We start from the raw sequence: 21,142 nt of genomic DNA, 5'->3' as shown, positions 1-21,142 counted from the left end.
TGTGGGATCTGGTCTGTTGCTGCTACGAAATGTCTTCATAGACTTCATCAGATGTTTTCTCACTGTGTTACTGCTGCTGTGGGATCTGGTCTGTCGCTGCTACTAAATGTCTTCATAGACTTCAAAAGATGTTTTCTCACTGTGTTACTGCTGCTGTGGGATCTGGTCTGTCGCTGCTACTAAATGTCTTCAAAGGGTTCCCCAGATGTTCTCTCACTGTTTTGGAGCTAGGAGGACAATTAGTGTGCTTCTTAAAAAAATACAATGAAGCAAGCGCACCCATTTTTTCAGGAAATATACATTTTGAAGTTGTATTTATTCTATTGGGAGTAATTATATTTTCATGTCCAATCCCACAGATACAAAATGGTGGCTTTGTTGCCTGTCCCTTTCTTTTTTTGCTTCTTATCTCCTCCATCAACTTCATAATCAGTAGTCTGATCAAGCAAGATTGCACCATTCCATTCTCTCTCTCTCTCGTTTCCTCAATTCCTCCAGTCTTCCTTCCCCTATCGGTTGTTGCAGATATCTTTGGGTTCGCCAGTCTTATCTATCGTTCTCTCCCCAAAACCCAAATAAACACCGAGTGCAGAAACACAAGGTTATGTAGAACGATTTGAAATCAATGTAGCCTGGGTTGTCCCAGATCTGTTTCTGCTCTCTTGCCAACTCTTTATGGAAGTGTTATGCCAAACATGTTTGGCTTGACAATGACAGCAAAAGGAGTTGGCAAGAGCACAAACAGATCAGCGACCAGCCAGGCTAGGATGAAAGTATGATGCCCACGTAACTGAAGGAAGGCCAATGAACTACTGTGAGAATTCCGTGAGGTGTGTGACAGACCTGAGCTCACCCGGTCACAGACTTAGATCACACAGTCCTATCAGAGCCACTTTCCAATGAAGAACTAGAACTCGTGGAATGGACACAAGGGTTTAGTGTGATAACAGTGGCAGTTATCAATCAATATAGCTGTTCATTTCAACCCTGAACCTCTAAAGCTGCCTCGCATGTCGATCAATATCCATCACTGATGTCTGACTGGCTGTGGTCGCAGTGGAAACATGACAGGCTGTGTCACCGTGGTAACTAGGACAGCTGTGGTGGCAGGCAGATCATCGGTGTGTATGTCAACAGTCTCACGTGTTTGCCCCACACGGTCCCGTTGAGAGCCAGGCTGCTGTGTTGGGGCACCATAGGGACAATGAGAAACCCTTGAGGGGGCTTTGTCAAACCCGACCAGAGAGAGGAGACATGGTGTTGGACTATTATTTGTCCTCTACCCCCTCTGGTTCTGATACAAGGGCCCAGGCAGAGCTTCTCCGTGGAGGCCCAGGCAGAGCTTCTCCGTGGAGACCCAGGCAGAGCTTCTCCGTGGAGACCCAGGCAGAGCTTCTCCATGGAGACCCAGGCAGAGCTTCTCCATGGAGACCCAGGCAGAGCTTCTCCATGGAGACCCAGGCAGAGCTTCTCCATGGAGGCCCAGGCAGAGCTTCTCCATGGAGACCCAGGCAGAGCTTCTCCATGGAGACCCAGGCAGAGCTTCTCCATGGAGACCCAGGCAGAGCTTCTCCATGGAGACCCAGGCAGAGCTTCTCCATGGAGACCCAGGCAGAGCTTCTCCGTGGAGACCCAGGCAGAGCTTCTCCATGGAGACCCAGGCAGAGCTTCTCCATGGAGACCCAGGCAGAGCTTCTCCATGGAGGCCCAGGCAGAGCTTCTCCATGGAGACCTGGGTAGAGGAGGATGTGTTGTCTGGCCTGGGGATCACCTGGTTAGACAGTCAGTGGCACATAATGGGCAAATAAAAATGATCTTACTTCACTAAATCCTGCCTGGTATAGCAGAGAATGGCCTAGTGACAGCAACTGTCACATAAACCCAATTGGCACTCATCAATGGATCAGCTAGCCCATCAGACTGGATGGACTAGAAATCTCTTCATTCTGCCCATAAAAGGGGGTGGTGGTGGGGTGGATCCGGGGGCAGATAGAGAGAGCGATGGGTTTATCTATGAGAGCTTTGTGTGTCAGCAGACATGGCCATGAATGCTACCAATTGTTTCCCCCAGCAGACTGCAGAGGCTGCAGCTCCTACACACTCTCTGGGATGGAGTTCCTTTGGAGTCGTTAATGAACTGAACAGACCCTTTTACGCATCTCTCAAAGAGTCCCAGGCAGTCTAGTGGGAATCTAAGGGAGTCGAATTCCTTCTGTGTGTGGACCTAGAGCTGACTTGCAGTGGTTTATTACACATACAAAGAGTCTCTCTCTACTGACTCTTCTAATCTAATTGAAATCGATTCACCTGTATTTATTAATGAATTTAGTCACTAGGACAAATGATTGAGATCCAGAAACAAAGGCTAGACCTTAAGCAGTTGTAAAAGTCAATTCAGCGTGTTACGGTTTATGCTCTTCATACTGACGATTCAGTTAGTCCCAGTCTGTGTCAGTCTGATCTGGTGTTAATCTTGGTGTGTGTGTGTGTGTGTGTTCTGCACGTAGACAGATAATGAGATTGGGACCTGCTATCTGTATCTGTAGCCAGGGGGAAGGACAGCAGAGGACTGGATTAATGCCATTTACAATCCATCTCATTCACACCCCTCGTGCATACACGCTTCACCTCTCCTCAATTCACCTCCCGTACTCTCTCCAACTCTCTCTGTATCCCACGACTTTTATATTGCGTCTTCTGCCATCACTCCTCCATACATGTGCATCCCCATCTCTCTCCTCTACCACGTCTCCACGTCCTCTCTGCTCTTCTTCCCCCATGTCCCTCGCTCCTTCTGAGTGTAAACGCTGTTATTAGTCGTTACTTAGCGCTGTCATTGTTACGTAACTGGGACCAACAAAGGCTCGGTCTCCACACCGTCTTTAAAATGCTCCTGCAGTATAAGTCCCCCTCAGTGTTCACAACACTCCCCCTCCTCGCTGAAACCCCTACACACTCTCTCCCTGTACACCCCGAGGAAGGAGTTCAATAATATCCCAAAACATCCCGCTCTTGCTCATTCAGGAAGTGTATCTTGCTGCATAACGATTCACCTCATCTCTTCTCACCACCTCCTCGTCCCTCTATACTCTCAGATGTGTGTTTCCTTTCCCTTTCTCTTTTTTTGTTTCTTCGCAATGGTCGAAATGAATGATTTGTTCCTCGAATTCGGAGGCGATGATGGGAAGGGAATGAGAGGAAGTCGTGCACTTAAACTACTGGCAGCCTGACACTTAGCCATCACTCAACCACACATAGCAGGCAATCAAGATCTCTCTCCCCCTCTCTGAAGTAAGTTATTTCATTTAAACGCAACGTAATATAGAAAATATCTCAGCAGCTCATCAGGACATGGGATTAGACACATAACTATTTAACCATCATAATTGAAGGGATTAAAGCATCATCGTTATGCTCATCTGCATAATTAAAATGAATTCCATAATCTACATAATCTGTGTACAATAAAAAAAAAGGTCACTCACATAAGTAAGCAAAGGATTTCAGAATGTACAACAAAACACATGTCTGATAAGCAATACGACATTCCTGTGTTTGTGTGTGTGTGTGTGTGTGTGTGTGTGTGTGTGTGTGTGTGTGTGTGTGTGCATGTTGAGGAAGGACTTTTGCTTTTCAGTTCCTTAATTCAGGCTGCATGCTCGTATGACCACGTTCATGACCCCTGACCTCTAAACTAGCACTGTCAAATAACAACACAGCAACAAGTCAAGAGTCAATCAATTGTCTTCATGAACTCCCTCATCAATGGATCTATCATGCAATTCAATCAACACAGTGATGAATTCATGGGATAATTCAATGACATGTTTTTGCTGTTAAAACAACAATGCTTCCATTGGTCGTTATGACAACACATGACAGTTAGGATGCCAATAAAGGGTCATGATGAGGACAGATAGACAGAGCTAAGTAGATGGTCACTCAGCCACAGTGTCTTGTTCCTATGTAGGTCTACATTGACTGACGCTGCCTGGCCTGTTCTGAGAAGGGGTTGGAACAGGTCAGAGGTCAGGACAATGAAGTGGAACCTGGGTGGTTCAGCTTTCCAATTGGATCAGTGTCAGGGCATGGTTGTTCCACTGCAGCCATGGAAATCAATGGGCAACATGCTTCTTTATCTCCACCACGTACGCACACACACACACACACACACACACACACACACACACACACACACACACACACACACACACACACACACACACACACACACACACACACACACACACACACACACACACACACACACACACACACACACCTTTCAGTGTGCGTGAGAAAGGAAACATGTCTGTGTTATCAAAGCCTGCGATTCCTCTGGAAGGCAGATGTTTACACTAGGAGACAGAATCTACACTAAACATGAGAAATATGGAGAGACAATGAAAGAGAGAGCGAGATCGGATGAAAGAGAGAGAAATATGAAAAGAGAGAGACACAGACACCAGATTGTTGTCGACAAGGCTCAAGATGTTGTCTGTTTGTTTTTCCCTCTAGGATCATTCAAACCAGTGTGCGCCACCAACAGGCTAAGGAAACCCTCACGGCATGAAGGCTGTGGGGTTGACAGATTGACTGCCTCACTAGAATAATAATCAGTCATATCCTGTCTGTTAGGCGAGAGAGCAGGTAGTATTATCTTCAATGTGTTTACCCTGTGACTCAATGACAACTGAACGCTTTCCTTTCCACAACACACCAGTGAGACCTAGACTTAGTTCCCTGAGGTAATAGCCTAGGCTTTAGCTCAGTGGGCTATTCCACAGCATCGAGGTGGGCAGAAACCCAGTCACTCACTCACTCACACCTCCATAGGCTTAGCTTACACATTTATTTTGACTGGCTGTTTTATGGTGGCATTCTCCTGGTTTGCGCTTTATAATAGATGATGCTATGTTGCCTACCCAAAGCGTCTACACCACATTTTGTATTGTAATGTAACGGACATTGACCCCGTGATAGAAGCATCATTGACTGGAATGGAATCTTTGCACACATTGCGCTTTGTGGACGTCATGGACATAGCTTTACATGGCAGAAATTAAATGATGATGTCATTGATGCTATAGTGCCGTCGGACTTGTAAGAGGTCTGACCTAATTAATTAGATGTAAACAACCATTCCGTAGGATCAAATAATGCAACGGCAACGGTCATTTGACAATAGCGCCCGAACCCTATCGAACCAATGGTCATCGCAGCTAGGCCAGTGGAAAATGGTTCTGCCTGGGATGCCCGAGGCATGGAATGTCCATTCGAATGGTTCCTATAAATGAACAAAGAGGCAAACCGTCGGCGGCAACTCACCATCACAAAGCCTCAGCATCCTACGAAGCACTGCCCCAGCCATTCTGTCCGCATCTTGCCCCAGAACGACTCATCCGAATCGTCCAGCATCCCTCATTTTGATACTATGAATAGGATACAGTCAAAGCCCATTAGGGCGACGGATGATTCTAGCTGCTCCAGGTAATCCAATGTAGCCAGACACAAGACAACTGTAGCCTAATTCAAAAATATACCGTGACAATATACCGTGACTAGTCTACATTATAGAACATACACTATTCTATGTATAGCATCAATTTAGAGATGTATCCTACAGCTTCATCCAATCCACATTCGAGGCTTTGCAGAATGCCGAGGAAAATAATATATGAGCGTGCAGGGTGTAGAGGAGATGTATCAGCAAGCTCTATAGGCTCATGCCGGGGCATACCATTCTAAGGAAAAGTGCAGGGCTGGATGGATGATAAGGACAAAATATGGAGGACAGTGGTCCCGACCCATGTGAGATGTTCTGCATATAATTTTTTAAAACTATTCTCAACATAAAATACATTTAACTAAATACATCCAGTGTTCTGAGTTGCCCTAAGTGTCTGTGGCCCGATAGGCTACTTGATAAATATGTCTAGGCTGGCTATTGGCCTATAATATAGCCCACATGTGAGATGTAAAATGTGAGCCTAATCATCCATAAATCTGCCGATAGGATTGGTGGCTACATGTACTGTATAAAATTGCTTCAACTAGTTACAAGTAAACGAGTTAGGTTCTCAATTGAAACATTTCTTTTGCATTTGTTGAAACCAAACATATGATTCAACGCCAACTGTTATATTTGATTATTAACAAACCTATATTTCAAGTTGCAACCTACTGTATTTATTTTAACACTCAACTTACTTATCCCCTTTGGTTAAACCTAATAACTAACACAAATACAAACTAATATTTAACGTAAATAAAACCCATCTTTTAATCTTTGTATGGACCACAGAGTTTCCAGCACTTGTTAAACACTAATGTGGGCACATAAATTCACATTTCATAAAGACTTTTAATGAAGTAAAAGTTGATGGCCAATACCCTAGACAAATATACAAGGTGTATTAGCAACTGATGATATTATATTATGCCATTCACAAGCACACACACACACACACACACACACACACACACACACACACACACACACACACACACACACACACACACACACACACACACACACACACACACACACACACACACACACACACACACACACACACACACACACACACACAGTGATACATTTCTCCTCGACACCAATGTGCATTTATTACAGGGCAGATTATATATGTATTAGCTTCATAGTAAAGGTCAACAGAGCAAAGGCCCCAGTTATACACCTCACATGCTGACCAGACTGCACACGTCGCGTGCGCATCGGAAAAGAAATGTAGAAATCCATGATATTCAATTATTGCACCCACACTGCTCGTGCGCGCGCCAACGAACGTCTGCGATGCCAAGGGCTAAAATAGAAACATTTTGATTATACTTTTCTATTTCTGACACAGATTGCGCTGAAAGTCCTGCCTCTCCCATCTCCTCATTGGTTTATAGAAGCAGGTACCCAAGTTTCATCTCCTCATTGGCTATACCCACGTGGGTGATTGAAAGATTAAATGTTTTGCCGGTTGTCGTGGTAATACTATGAAAGTTTAGATGCGTTCAAAGAGGAAAAAGCCTGGAAGGAGAGATGACTAGAAACGATTCGGTTGGCCGTTTTATGTGTGGATTCATTGTCGGCGTAGAGGACCTTGTGCATTTCAGGTAAAATAACAACTCAATGTTTATATCCCAGGACAAATTAGCTAGCAACAGCAAGCTAGCTAAATAGGACAAATTAGCTAGCAAGTGCAAGCTAACTAGCTAAATTGCCATACATGTTTAATGATTTCCGACCTGTCCCCAAATGAATGTAATTGGTTCAGAGTTTGTTTTGATATTTTAACCTGCGTGTCGTGATCGCATTTGGTGTAGGGGGACAAATAAATGTATGCACGATAGCGCACGCGCGCAGCCGGTTTGGGTTCCGTGTCAGAATAACCTGATTATGAATCAGATTTGGTTTGAGGGCATTTGGGGGGGATATAATTTCTTCACAAAAGTTGTGCACTGAGCCTTTACTAGTCCTGTATTAGCAGACCGATATAGCTGTCTGTAGCATGAACAAACTTTATTTTTCAGCATCCACTCCCCCCACCCCCACCCAAACTACTTCAATCGGCTATGTTTAAGGGGATCTAGGGGACTGGAGGTTACCACAGCACAGCACAACACCAGACCCTCCTGTCAATCCCTTTCTATAACTCCCTGGCACCCTCCTCAGGCTCGGGGTAGGAAGCGCAGGTTGATGGGTTTGGATGGGATGAGCAGTGTTCTAGTCTTGGGCTCTGTGGTCGGGGCCCCATCCTCTGGCTGGATCTCATAATGCTGCATCAGCTGTAGAGGGGGGGACAAGAGTTCAAGTTCAAGGGTTTAGTGTTAATGAGCCACCTGGTTGTCTGAGTTCTTTCTAGCCAGAGAATCAGTTTACAACCATAAAATTATGTCCCTATAACGTCCCATGCCAACTGGGATAGTAAAAGCAGAATATTGCCCCACTCATAAAAATGGGGTTCGTCACACCTGTTCCCACACACTCTTAGATTGCTTCTGGGGATTTACCATTAGCAAATCACCACAGATGATGGACGAAATCCATCAACAATTACCTCCAACAGTCTGTGGTAACATAATGTTGGCACTGACGGCTTTTTATTACTCAACACTTCCTTGACAATCTCAATGAAATACTTCTCTTACTCACCCTGGAGAGGGCAAAGTACATCTCTAGCTCTGCCACTCTCTTGCCCACACAGGCTCTCACGCCCACCCCGAAGGGTATAGAGCTGTAGGGATGGTGTTGGTACGACTCTGGGTCCCCTCGCAGCCAACGGTCAGGCCTGAAACACTCTGCATCCACAAACTCCCCCTCGTCATGACTGGCAGCATAGTGACAGAGATGGAACTGGGTCTGAGAGAGGGGAATAGGAAGTAGGACTGACAGAATTTAATGGAAATTACATCTCATCCTTTGGGGAAAGAAATGGAGATTTCTTAAGTATTGACAAAGGTGAAAGAGAGAGATGTTGATATCTTTCTTCGCCTGCCCCGACCTTCTTTGGGAACCAGTAGTTGTCCACAACAACTTCATTGTCTACGGTTAGACGGCCATTCCCTGGAACTACAGGGTACATTCTGAGAGAGAGAGAGAGAGAGAGAGAGAACAGCTTCAGCAACATGGGGAGCCTCTGTAGGACTGCCTTATATAAACCTGTGTGTGGCTAGGAATGTTCACTATGCCAGACCTGCCAACCCTGTCCAACTTTTTTATAGTACCAGACGCGCGCAGCAATTTGGAGATTCAACTCGCAAATTTAGTGCAAAGGCATTTTAGAAGCATTGCCTCTGTAATACCGGACACTCACTCATTCTTCATCGTACAATCTTCTAAACTCCCGACTCCATTTAATGCCAAGACATTTATTTTTGATAATACTTTTGTCATGCTCTTTGTGACGTGGATCATAATTACAGTCTATCAGGTTGCGTGATCCTCGTCATGTTACGTGGAAAATACAACTAATGGGACGCAGTATTAAATGTACATCACGCTCGCACAAATGTGACCAGTTATTTGTCGTATTTGCATTTAATTTCTTTCACTAGCAAATGAACTGCTGACACTTCACAGCCCACTGAACATCCATCTTATGTTCACTAACGTTAGCTTGAAACAATTAGTGTTCACCTTCCCACAACACACAGAGTCGAAAAGGGATTTGTCCATGTGTTTACGTACAGCTGACAGTCTTCAAACTCAGCATCACAACAAACAGGAGAGGCAGACACCAGGTATCTACGTCCAATAATGATGTATTCATCTCCATGTCTGTTGACACAAACTCTGTACATGTCTGTGTGTTGCAGCTCGAGAATTGGGATGTTAGTGGATTTATTTTTATTAAAATTTTTGTTTTTTAAAAATCAGGCCCTATTCATTACCTGCGTACATGGACAGAGAATTGCGTAGTTGGTACCCCATATTTTGTGCATGTTGACAGGTCTGGTCACATTGGTATTTGGTAAAGTTTTGATACCGGAGAGTTGGCAATGGAAGGTTGTGATTCTGACCTAGATGGTGTTATTGAGCATTTGAATAATTCGAAAATCAAGGACACACAGGATAAATGGCTATGACCATATAGGAAGAGTTGGAGGGGGCCAATTTCCTTCTCTAAGCCTGTCATCCAGGACCTCTATACCAGGCGGTGTCAAAGGAAGGCCCTAAAAATTGTCAAAAGACTCCAGCCACCCAAGTCATCAACTGTTCTCTCTGCTACCGCACGGCAAACGATACCGGAGAGCTAAGTCTGGGAGCAAAAGGCTCCTGAACAGCTTAAGCCCCAAACCATAAGACTGCTAAATAGTTCACCATATAGCTACCTGGACTATCTGCATCGACCCTCTTTGACACATACTTACTCTAAACACATACACACACTCACCCACGGATAACATGTACACACAGGCACACACTTGCCGCACACACATCACATTACGCTGTTGCTTCCGTCTTACCTATCCTGTTGCCTGGTCACTTTACCCCTACCGATATGTACATCTCTACCTCAATTACCTCATACCCCTGCACATTGACTCCGTATTGGTACCCCATGTACATAGCCAAGTAAATATTACTCATTGTGTATGTATTCCTCGTGTTACAATGTTTTTATTTATGTATTATTAAAACATATATATTGTATTCTGCATTGTTGGGAAAGGCCGTGAGCATTTCAGAGTTAGTTTACACCTGTTCTTTACGAAGAATGTGACAATTAAAATTTGAACACACCATTCAGGTTATATAAGGACATTACTCCCCTCCCTCCTTACATAAACTGTCCAAAAAGCATGCCCCATGCCTCCACCTTGACCCTCTGTACTCCGGATTAAATGCCAACATGTTATCTCACTTATCAGTCCTCATCAGTATAATTAGAGAAAGGAAAATGCAAGCACACAGGCAGAAAAACTCTTTGACCAGGCATGCTCAAAACAAGAGGCCAGTTGCAGGTCACCGTTCTTGGCGTGCGTGTGTTCACCTCAGAACCTGTGTGTGTGTGTACGTGTACATGCATCCGTGCCTACGTGCGTGTATTCACCTCAGAGTCTCCTTGATGACAGCCTTCAGGTAGGGCATCCTGCTCAGGTCCTCTGATCTGGGCTGCTGTCTTCCCGGACACACGGACATGATCTCACGGTACAGCCTGTCCTGAGACGCGGCGTCGCGAGCCAACTGGTACAACGCCCACGACAAGGTGTTGGACGTCTGAGGCGAAAGGAGAAGGACGATAGAAAGAAAGAGGGGTTTACTTAGAGTGAAGTGATATGATATATACTAAACAAAAATATGAAAGCAAGCTGACTGAACAGCACGCTCATTACATAGGTGCACCTTGTGCTGGGGACAATAAAAGTCTGTTATAAAATGTGCAGTTTTGTCACACTACACTGCCACAGATGTCTCAAGTTTTGAAGGAGCGTGAAATTGGTATGCTGACTGCAGGAATGTCCACCAGAGTTGTTGCCAGAGAATTGAATATTCATTACTCTACCATAAGCAGTTTGAGGATGTCAACGTTGTAAACAGAGTGCCCCATGGTGGCGGTGGGGTTATGGTATAAGATGGCATAAACTACGGACAACGAACACAACTACATTTTATCGATGGCAATTTGAATGCACAAAGATGCCGTGATGAGATCCTGAGGCCCATTGTCGTGCCATTCATCCGCCGCCATCACCTCATGTTTCAGCATGATAATGCACGGCCCCATGTTGCAAGGATCTGAACACAATTCCTGGAAGCTGAAAATGTCCCAGTACTTCCATGGCTTGCTTACTCACCAGGCATTTCACCCATTGAGCATGTTTGGGCTAATCTAAATCGACGTGTACGACAGCGTGTTCCAGTTCCCGTCCATAACCAGCAACTTAGCACAGCCATTGAAGAGGAGTCAGATAACATTCCACAATCCACAGCCTGATCAACTCTATGTGAAAGAGATGTGTCGCGCTGCATGAGGCAAATGGTGGTCACGCCAGATACGCCCCTACTTTTCTCTCATATTCTTATTATTTTTACCCCTTTTTCTCCCCAATTGGTAGTTACAGTCTTGTCCCATCGCTGGAACTCCCGTACGAGCTCGGAAGAGGCGAAGGTCGAGAGCCATATATCCTCCAAAACACGACTCTACCAAGCTGCACTGCTTCTGGACACACTACTCGCTTAAGCCCCACCAATGTGACAGAGGAAACACAGTACATCTGGCGACCATGTCGGCGTACGTGAGCCCGGCCAACCACAGGATTTGCTAGAGCGCGATGGGACAAGGACATCCTGGCTGGCCAAACCCTCCCCTAACCCGGACGACGCTGGGACAATTATGCGTCGCCTCATGGGTCTCCCGGTCGAGGTCGGCTGCGACACAGTCCGGGATCGAACCCGGATCTGTAGTGACGCCTCAAGCACTGCAGTGCCTTAGACCGCTGCGCCACTCGGGAGGCCGTACTTTTTCTTTTAAGGTATCTGTGACCAACAGATGTATATCTGTATTCCCAGTCATGTTAAATCCATAGATTAAGGCCTAATTAATTCATTTCAAATGACCGATTTCCTTATATGAACTGTAACTATAAAACCTTTGAAATTGTTACGTTTTAGATTTTTGTTCAGCGTACTTTATCGTCCCTGAGGGGAAATTTGACTTGGACAATTAAAGTGCTGATGTTTCAACGAAAAAATATATTCAAAGTTGAGGGAGTGGTGGAGGCTGTATCAGAGACGAGTTATCAAGTGATCATCAACATTTATTGACATCAATTCATCATAAAATCAGCAGAGGAAATGACTTTGGAACAGTAGATCATTTCAAGTGACATCTAGTCATTGAAAAAGACCATCTCAAGTGTGAACACTGATTTCCAGTGAGCAAAACACATTTATCTCTATGACGTAACATAAAAGGTGGAATAAATGGAGCTCGAGACTTGTGCTTTACTCAGCAATAGATCCCAGAAAGCAGCAAGTGACGCCTGACAAAAACAAGACCCGACTGCACCAGGGAATGCAGCCAGGCAGGTCATGTAGTGTTTGTATGGTTACTGTGTATCTGTCTGTGGTTCTGTGAGTGCATTTTGTACCCTCTAAAATTAATACAACGTTACACCGCAAATATATATGTCTACAAACTAAAGCAAATGTTTTGAGTATTTATGGCCTGGGGAGAATCGTGTAATCTTAAAGCCAAAATACACCTCCACCTACAAAAGCCTCTGACTCCAATCACTTCCCCCATTCCCTAGGACATGTCCAGTAGGCACAAAACAGAAGAAAACATTTTGAAATGAAGAGGAAATAATATAATTTTGCCATTGAGAAATTCACATGTTCGCTTTCCATTTCAAAAGGTTTGTTTACGGTGTACCCTACAGAACGTGACCCTGCTGTTATGTATGGCACCCCCCTCCTCACTGTATGACCTCCCATGACCCTCTCCTCTCACCGTGTCCACTCCGCCCAGCAACAGCTCTGTGATGCTGATGTACACCTCTCCCAGGGTCAGTTTATCACAGGACAGCAGGTAGGTGAGATACATCCCCTCCACCTGCTTCCCAGCCAGCACCTGGGCGTCCATCTGCGCCAACTTATGGTCAATGAGACGCTGAGCTGAGGGTTTATGAAGAAATACATTGAACACACACATTCATGTAGGGGACGCACACAAACACACACTGAACATAGCTCAACAGTGAGTTTCCTTTGGCAGACAGACGGGTTGCCTCCCACACTAACAAAGTTCCCACATAGGTCTGCGATTTCCGACCCGTCTCAACGGTGCTTAGTGGCTGACAGTGGCTGATGTGACAGGGAAAGCCCTTGTGCAATAGAAATAACCGTACGCTTGCATTGTGGAGGTCGAACCTACCATGTCTACTTTCCAACCTTTAAGTCCACTTGTCGCTCAATAGAAGGAGCCCCGGACATTATTTGCAAACATACCTACAGCCACCAGGTCGTCCCAGGCTTGGACAAATCGTTTCCAGAAGGGCAGGACGTTGCGTGTCCAGAGCGGGAGGAAGAGGACGGTCTCAGACAGGGTTAGCATGTCGTTGGCTGCAGCGATGAACTTCAGCGTGTCCTTAGGGATCTCCTCCTGCAGACAACCCAGCCGCGTCTCAAACAGGATGGAAGAGATCCCTGCAGGGCCGGAGAGAACACAGTTGAACAATGAGGACGACACAGAGCTGGTGGGATTCTCGGTATCCTAGATGCATATCTCCTGCCGTTGTGCCCCCGAGCAAGGCACTTTACCTAAGCTGCTGACTGTGGCAGACTCTGGCTTCCAACCCCACTGGGTGTGTGTGTGTGTTTCTGAAGGGGTTAAAAGCATAAATAATACTGAATGAACCAATGGTATCACACCTTCAAAGCCAAACTTGTAGAGCTCTGCGGTGAGGTCTGGTACGGTGGTGTGGTCCTGACTGCGGAGACGGAGGCTCTCAATACGCTGTAGCAGGTCCCCTACCACCTGGTGGATGACAGGCGCGTACGCAGACACCTCTGCTAGCTTCAGCATCTTTGGATTCAGGACACTACGCATACGGTACCACTGTGGGCCTTTACTGTAGGAGAGGAGAGGAGAGGACAGACACTGAATCTACAGTTGATATTGAGAATAAAGGGGTGGAGGTTTATCTACAGGTCGTGGCCAAAATAAAGGAAAAACTTAAATGAAGGATACAAAGTATATTAAACGCAGCTGCTTCCACACAGTAAGCAATGAACATCCCAGATCGCAACCCAATTGAACACTTATGGAAGATTATAGAGCAGCGCCTGAGACGGCGTTTTCCACCACCATCAACAAAACACCAAATGATGGAATTTCTCATGGAATAATGGTGTCAAATCCCTCCAATAGAGTTCCAGACACTTGTAGAATCTATACCAAGGCACATTCAAGCTTTTCTGGCGACTAGTGGTGCCCCAATGCCCCATTATGTTGGCCCAATGCCCCATTATGTTGGCCCAATGCCCCATTATGTTGGTCCAATGCCCCATTATGTTGCCCCAATGCCCCATTATGTTGCCCCAATGCCCCATTATGTTGGCGTTTCCTTTATTTTGGCAGTTACCTGTAGGTTAGATTGATCATGTTGGAGGTGGAGGGTTACTACTGAAACAAGTTTACCTGTAGAGTTAGGGTTTCCTCAAACCAGACCAACATTGCTTTTACCCAAGGCAATGATTTATTACCAATAACTGTCATAGTGTATCTTTGAAGCATAGGGTGTAAGCAATGTTCCCTCGAAGCTGCGCACCTCCCCCAGGATGCCGCGCAGAGGAAATGCCATGCAGAGATGTAAGAGATTGAACTTCACTGAGTTCGCCGCATTAGTTTGCACTATATAGATTACAGTTTTCTCTGTGATTGAATCAAAAGGATAAACTGGGTGGTTCGAGCCCTGAATGCCGATTGGCTGACAGCCGTGGTATATCAGACCGTATATAATCACGTCGGTCGCCGGTTTATAATAGCAATAAGGCACCTCGGGGGTTGATGGTATATGGCCAATATACCATGGTGAAGGGCTGTATATCCAGGCACTCGTTGTAAGCAGAGCCAGTGTGCAACAGAGTATAATTATTTGGGTAGGGGTAGCCCATGAGCGGTCTTTCAATCGCCCGCAAGTGAAAGCGCTTTTCAGATCAGTTCAGAGCACGCATGTGCACATTTGTTGATATTCTTTGCTAGTTAGCGAGTTATTTGCCCAGTTATTGATAATTATAAACTGGGTAGTTCGAGCCCTGAATGCTGATTGGCTGACAGGCGCGGTACATCAGACCGTATACCATGAGTATGATAAAACATGTATTTTTACTGCTCTAATTACGTTGGTAACCAGTTTATAATAGCAATAAGGCACCTCAGAGGTTGTGGTATATGGCCAATTTGCCACGGCTAAAGGCTGTGTCCAGGCACTCACGACACAACAACATCCCTTAGCCGTGGTATACTGGCCATACACCACAACCCCCGAGGTGCTTTATTGCTTAAATATAGGTCAGCAATGGGGAGTTACCCCTCCCTACAAGAGCACAAAACGTGTAGGCCACATTTCAAGCTCTCTTTGAAATGCTAATCAGCTTAAAAGCTTACATCGTAATTAAAGAGGCAGTGTTGTATTTTGAAACACGCTTGCTTATCCTACATTGTCTAAGTCTCTGTATGGCAATAATAAATTGTATTTTGTAAAGTGGTTTCTTGCATCATACAACACAATGTACTGTCACCCTATAATGTCACAGGCCAAGTAAAACATGATTCATATCAAGCGTTGCATAATGTTAAAAACATGATTAAAAATCGAATGCAGTGAACATCACATATAGGCTACTGGCCTGGCTCCCCCTCCACTCAATATTTTTGTTAAACAGAAAACCCAGACATATGGCAGCAGATCCACAAGGTCTGCCATGAGAGGTGACTGTATAGTTCCCCTAAGGAAAAGCACCTTTAGTAAATCTGCATTCTCTGTGAGAGCTTCCCATGTCTGGAATACACTGCCATCAGACACACATAACTGCACCACATATCACACTTTCACAAAATGCTTGAAGACATGGCTAAAGGTCAATCAGATTTGTGAACATGGTCCCTAGCTGTGTGTTGCCGCTTTCCATGTTGTCTGTTGTCTGTAGCTTGTGAGGTGTGGAAACACTTTGTTGCTTTTATGAATTTTGTCTTGCTGCTTTTTGTTCTATGTTGCTCTGTCTGTATGCTATGTCTTGCTTGTCCTATGTTGCTATGTCTATGGTGCTATTGTCTATATTGTAATTGTTTTTAATAACCTGCCCAGGGACTGCGGTTGAAAATTAGCTGGCTGGCTAAAACCGGCACTTTTACTGAAACGTTGATTAATGTGCACTGTCCCTGTAAAAATAAAATAAAATAAACTAAAAAAACTAAACTGTAGGCTATATCACGGAAATCTAAAGCTATTTCCATGTGAAAATGTTATGGGATTTGCGCCATTGGTTTTGTTGGTAGGCCGACATTACGCTCAAATAGCCACAATAGCCTATTGGCTACTGTCTAAAACTGTAATGGTACAGCCGCAGGGTTTACTGTAAACATGTGCCGGAAGTTGCACAAAATCCTCACAACAGTTTCCGCTCACGAGAGCAAATATTTCCTCAGTGCGCCAAAAAAATGAGGAAACAGTGTGTGTAAGTATTAACCCTTTCCTACACCCAATCTAAGGAATAGTCCTTGATGTGGTTCATCGGCCACTCACTCCACATGGAGTCCATAGGCCTGTCCCCTCATATCGCGGTACTCCTTCCAGTGTGGCAGCTCTGTCCGGACCGGGTAGCGGCCCTCCTGACGGATCACCTGGGATATGAGCTCTGGGGACGCCACGTTCACCACATCAAACGGGCCGAACCGCGAGCGCCAGATGGGCCCGTACAGTTTCTTGTGTTCAACCTGGGTTGGGGGCAGAGTAGAAGATATTAGATTCTGGAAATGTACACAAAGATGTTGGAAATGCACAGTGAGACAGTCCTATATAATGATATTTAATATGAATTAATGATTCACAAAATATACACCAAGTATACGAAACATTAGGAACACCTGCTCTTTCCATGACAGACTGACCAGATAAGTCCAGGTGAAAACTATGATCCCTTATTGATGTTACCTGTTAAATCCACTTCAATCAGTGTAGATGAAGGGAACATGGCAAGTTGAAGATGGATTTTTAAGCCTTGAGACATGGATTGTGTATGTGTGCCATTCAGAGGGTGAATGGGCAAGACAAAAGACTGAAATGCCTTTGAACAGGGTATTGTGGTAGGTGCCAATTGCACAGGTTTGTGTCAAGAACTGCACCGCTGCTGGGTTTTTTTCCACTCTCAACAGTTTCCTGTGTGTATCAAGAATGGTCCACCACCCAAAGAACATCCAGCCAACTTGATCTAACTATGGGAATCATTGGAGTCAACGTGGGCCAGCATCCCCATGGAATGCTTCTGACACCTTGTAGTCCATGCCCTGACAAATGGAGGCTGTTCTGAGGGGAAAAGGGGGTGGACTCAATATTAGGAAGGTGCTCTTAATGTTTTGTACACAGTGTATATTTACTAAAAATAACAGGTTATAAACTACTTATTATCATAATTAGTCAAATCAACCTCTAGTTTAATAAACCATGAATCCAGGTGCATAACTTCTGGGGTCATGATCCCACCAATATCAGAGCGAATTTGACCTCCTAAATAAAATGCTATGATAAATTTGATGGATGTGAAATGATTTAACCACCTTAGGTACTGGCTTTCTACACAGTACTACTAAATTCCAAATGTTATGACTGGATCACCCCTGGTAAACTCATAAGTACAAATAAGAATTATAGAAAATGATTTTTTTAAATAGAGCAAGTTTCTATTGCGAAGTGACATCTCGCATGTGAGTCCTATTTATCAAAATGACTGATAATTTGTGGCATTGTGGGAGGAAAGCACTCATGTTTATACAACCTAATAATCGCCCTGAGAATACTTCCAGAACCACCTTCATCTTTTATTTCAATTAAGAAAATCTACCAAATAAATTGGCCTACCCTAGTCTTTATTAATATACATACAGTTGAAGTCTGAAGTTTACATACACTTAGGTTGGAGTCATTAAAACTCGTTTTTCAACCCCTCCACAAATGTATTGTTAATAAACTATAGTTTTGGCAAGTCAGTGAGGACATCTACTTTGTGCACGTGTAACAGTATAACTTTAGACCGTCCCCTCGCCCATACCCGGGCGCGAACCAGGGACCCTCTGCACACATCAACAACAGTCACCCTCGAAGCATCGTTACCCATCAGTCCACAAAAGCCGCGGCCCTTGCAGAGCAAGGTCTCAGAGCAAGTGACGTCCCCGATTGGAACGCTATTGAGCACGCACTATTCCACCGCTAACTAAGCTAGCCGTTTCACATCCGTTACACGAGCAAGAAGTCCGACAAACCTGACTCAGTTACACTCAGTCAAGGGATGGGACAAAATTCACCCAATTTATTGTGGGAAGCTTGTGGAAGGTTACTCAAAACGTTTGACCCAAATTAAACAATTTAAAGGCAATGCTAGCAAATACTACTGAGTGTATGTAAACGTATGACCTACTTGGAATGTGCTAAAAGGAACAAAAGCTGAAATAAATAATTTTCTCTACTATTATTTACATTTCACATTCTTAAAATAAAAGTGTTGATCCTAACTGACCGAAGACAGGGAATTTTTACTAGGATTAAATGTCAGGAATTGTGAAAAACTGAGTTTAAATGTATTTGGTTAAGGTGTATGTAAACTTCCAACCTCAACTGTACATGTGACATTGCACAGCAGTAAACTGGTCTATTTCACCATTGTTATTTTCTTCTTCTTGATTTCAATAGGTAAGGGAAACCAGCTACTGGTGTTTGCGTACTGTTTCTTGATCGAGTAAAAGGTATTCTTATGCCATATTTTTGTGCAACAATAGTATAAATTCATTCAATTGGCGGAGGTGAGACTGAAAGAGAGAGCACTGGTTGAGAGTGCTGCAGTTATCAATCGTGATCATGGTCACAGCTCTATTGAAAACGTATCATTCTACACATTTAACGCCTGCTTCATTGTGGACTTTTCACTGAAATTAGATGTTGGCCTACCTGCATCTAGCTCAGCAAACCATGTCAAAATTGAATTGCGATTATAAACCCAGATTTTAGTCAGTAGCGTATACCTAATTGAAATAAGTAAATCTCGCAAATAGGTCATTTATAACGGTTTGTAGTCTTAACATCTGCCACAAAATAACAGCAGACCATGTACCACCTGAATTACCAAAATGTAATTATGTTCTAATTACATTGGTCACCAGTTTATATAAATAAGGCACCTCAGGGATTTGTGGGACCACACCTCTGGTCTTATTGTTTAATCATAGCAGTCGTCAAATCAAGTTACATCGACATCATTTGATGGAAAATGATCTGGATAGTTGAATAAGAGCGATTTACCTCTCTTTAATTCGCTCGATAACGTGCACTCACGACACGTATGAAACTAGACATACTTGGATGAAAGAGTAGCAGAAATGAGAGATTGTGGAATTCATTTTACCTGCATCGCATGGCTCTTATCTGCATATCCCTTCACGAACAGCCAATACACCGTCGTGGCCAAACTAGGTCCGTGTAGATCGTCTATTGTTTTGCACTTCTCCGGAGTTGTTTCTATCGTTGTCTGCAATTTTTGTCCCACGTGTCTGCTGGCACCGGACTTGAACCTCCGACCACCAGAAACAAAGCCGTCCAGCACCACTGACAGTTTCTGGCCGTGGTGAACTGTGAGTCGGAGCGGCCTGGTCACCGCCGCAGGGCTACACATGTTGAGTGGAGCGCATACAAATTCATTCTACCATCTGTGACTTTTTAGTACAGTTTGCCCTGCAGCACATTGGGACTCGCCCATACGTTTCACATTTCAACGTCACGTGCACAAGTACAGTGAAATGCCTTTCTTGCTAACTCAAAACCCAACAATGCAGTTATCAATAACTATGTAATAATAAAAATAACGTTAAATCAAAACACAAGAACAGGATAAAGAAAGCATACTATAATATATACAGGATCTGTTCCAATACCATATTTACAAATGTGCAGGGATATTGGATCTATAGAGGTAGATATGTATAAGGTGACAAGCAATCAGGATATGATAGACAGAGTAGCAGCATGTTATATGATTGTGTGTGTGGGTGTGTTTAGAATCAGTATAAATGTATGTGCATATGTGTTTGTGAGCAAATGATGGAGTGAGTGTTTGTGTGCAGTAGTGTGTAGGGCCCTGTAAGTGTGCAGAGACAACTAAATTCAGTCTGTGTAGGAATTTAGTTAGCGGTCTTATGGCATGGGAATAGAAGCTGTTCAGGAGCCTGTTGGTGTCAGACATTATGCACGGGTACTGCTGGCCGTGCGGAAGCAGAGAAAACAAATAGTCTATGGTTGGAGTCTTTAATGATTTTCCGGGCCTTCCTTTCACACCACCTGATATAGAGTTCCTGGATGGCAGGGAGTATGGCCCGTGTTATGTACTAGGCTGTCCGTACCACTCTCTGTCGCACCATGCAACCTAGGCCGGTGCTATTGGCATACCAAGCAGTGATGCAGCCAGTCAAGATGCTCTCAATGTTACAGCTATAGAACTTTGAGGATTTGAGTGTCCATGACAAACCTTCTGAGGGGCAAGAGGCGCTGACGTGCCTTCTTCACAAGTCTGCGCGGACAATTTTAAGCACTGAGGAACTTGAAGCTTTCGACCCACTCCACTGCAATTCCGTCAATGTGGATGGGAGTGTGCTCGTCCCCCCTCCGTGTCCCGCAGTCCGCGATCAGCTTCTTGGTCTCACTGACATTGAGGGAGAAGTTGCTCCGGCCCCTCACTGCCAGGTTTCTGAACTCCTCCTTGTAGGCCGTCTCATTGTCACCAGTGATCAGGCTTACCCCCTTCGTGTCTCAAACTTGGTGTTAGTTGTGGGTGAACAGGGAGTACAGGAAGGGACTAAGCACACACCCCTGTGGGGCCCCCCGTGTTGAGGGACAGCAAGGCAGAGGTGACCCCACCTGG

The 21,142-nt window shown here is 44.6% G+C and overlaps 2 protein-coding genes across 2 annotated transcripts in view; both read right to left on the bottom strand.

Moving 5' to 3' along the window:
* The window catches only part of LOC118370221 (transmembrane protein 198-B-like), a 29,262-nt gene extending 23,055 nt beyond the window's left edge, over positions 1 to 6,207 (bottom strand). The window contains exon 1 of the mRNA XM_052499175.1: positions 5,329 to 6,207. The gene's annotated coding sequence lies outside the window, so the exon portion shown is untranslated. The remainder of the gene's footprint in view (positions 1 to 5,328) is intronic.
* A 137-nt stretch (positions 6,208 to 6,344) lies between these two features.
* LOC118370220 (sterol 26-hydroxylase, mitochondrial-like) lies at positions 6,345 to 19,953 on the bottom strand. The gene is made up of 9 exons (XM_052499174.1): positions 19,634 to 19,953; positions 16,765 to 16,955; positions 13,889 to 14,088; positions 13,466 to 13,663; positions 12,969 to 13,132; positions 10,566 to 10,732; positions 8,514 to 8,595; positions 8,165 to 8,371; positions 6,345 to 7,797 (listed from the first exon to the last, which is right to left on the bottom strand). Exons 1-9 carry the CDS (start codon positions 19,898 to 19,900, stop codon positions 7,681 to 7,683), a joined length of 1,593 nt encoding a protein of 530 aa, XP_052355134.1. The 5' UTR covers positions 19,901 to 19,953; the 3' UTR covers positions 6,345 to 7,680.
* Positions 19,954 to 21,142: the final 1,189 nt, after the last annotated feature.

This window comes from Oncorhynchus keta, chromosome 37 (genome assembly GCF_023373465.1).
Source record: "Oncorhynchus keta strain PuntledgeMale-10-30-2019 chromosome 37, Oket_V2, whole genome shotgun sequence".
Lineage (NCBI taxonomy): Eukaryota > Metazoa > Chordata > Actinopteri > Salmoniformes > Salmonidae > Oncorhynchus > Oncorhynchus keta.
Note: the sequence above shows the minus strand (reverse complement) of the source record. Positions and strands in the feature narration are given on the sequence as shown.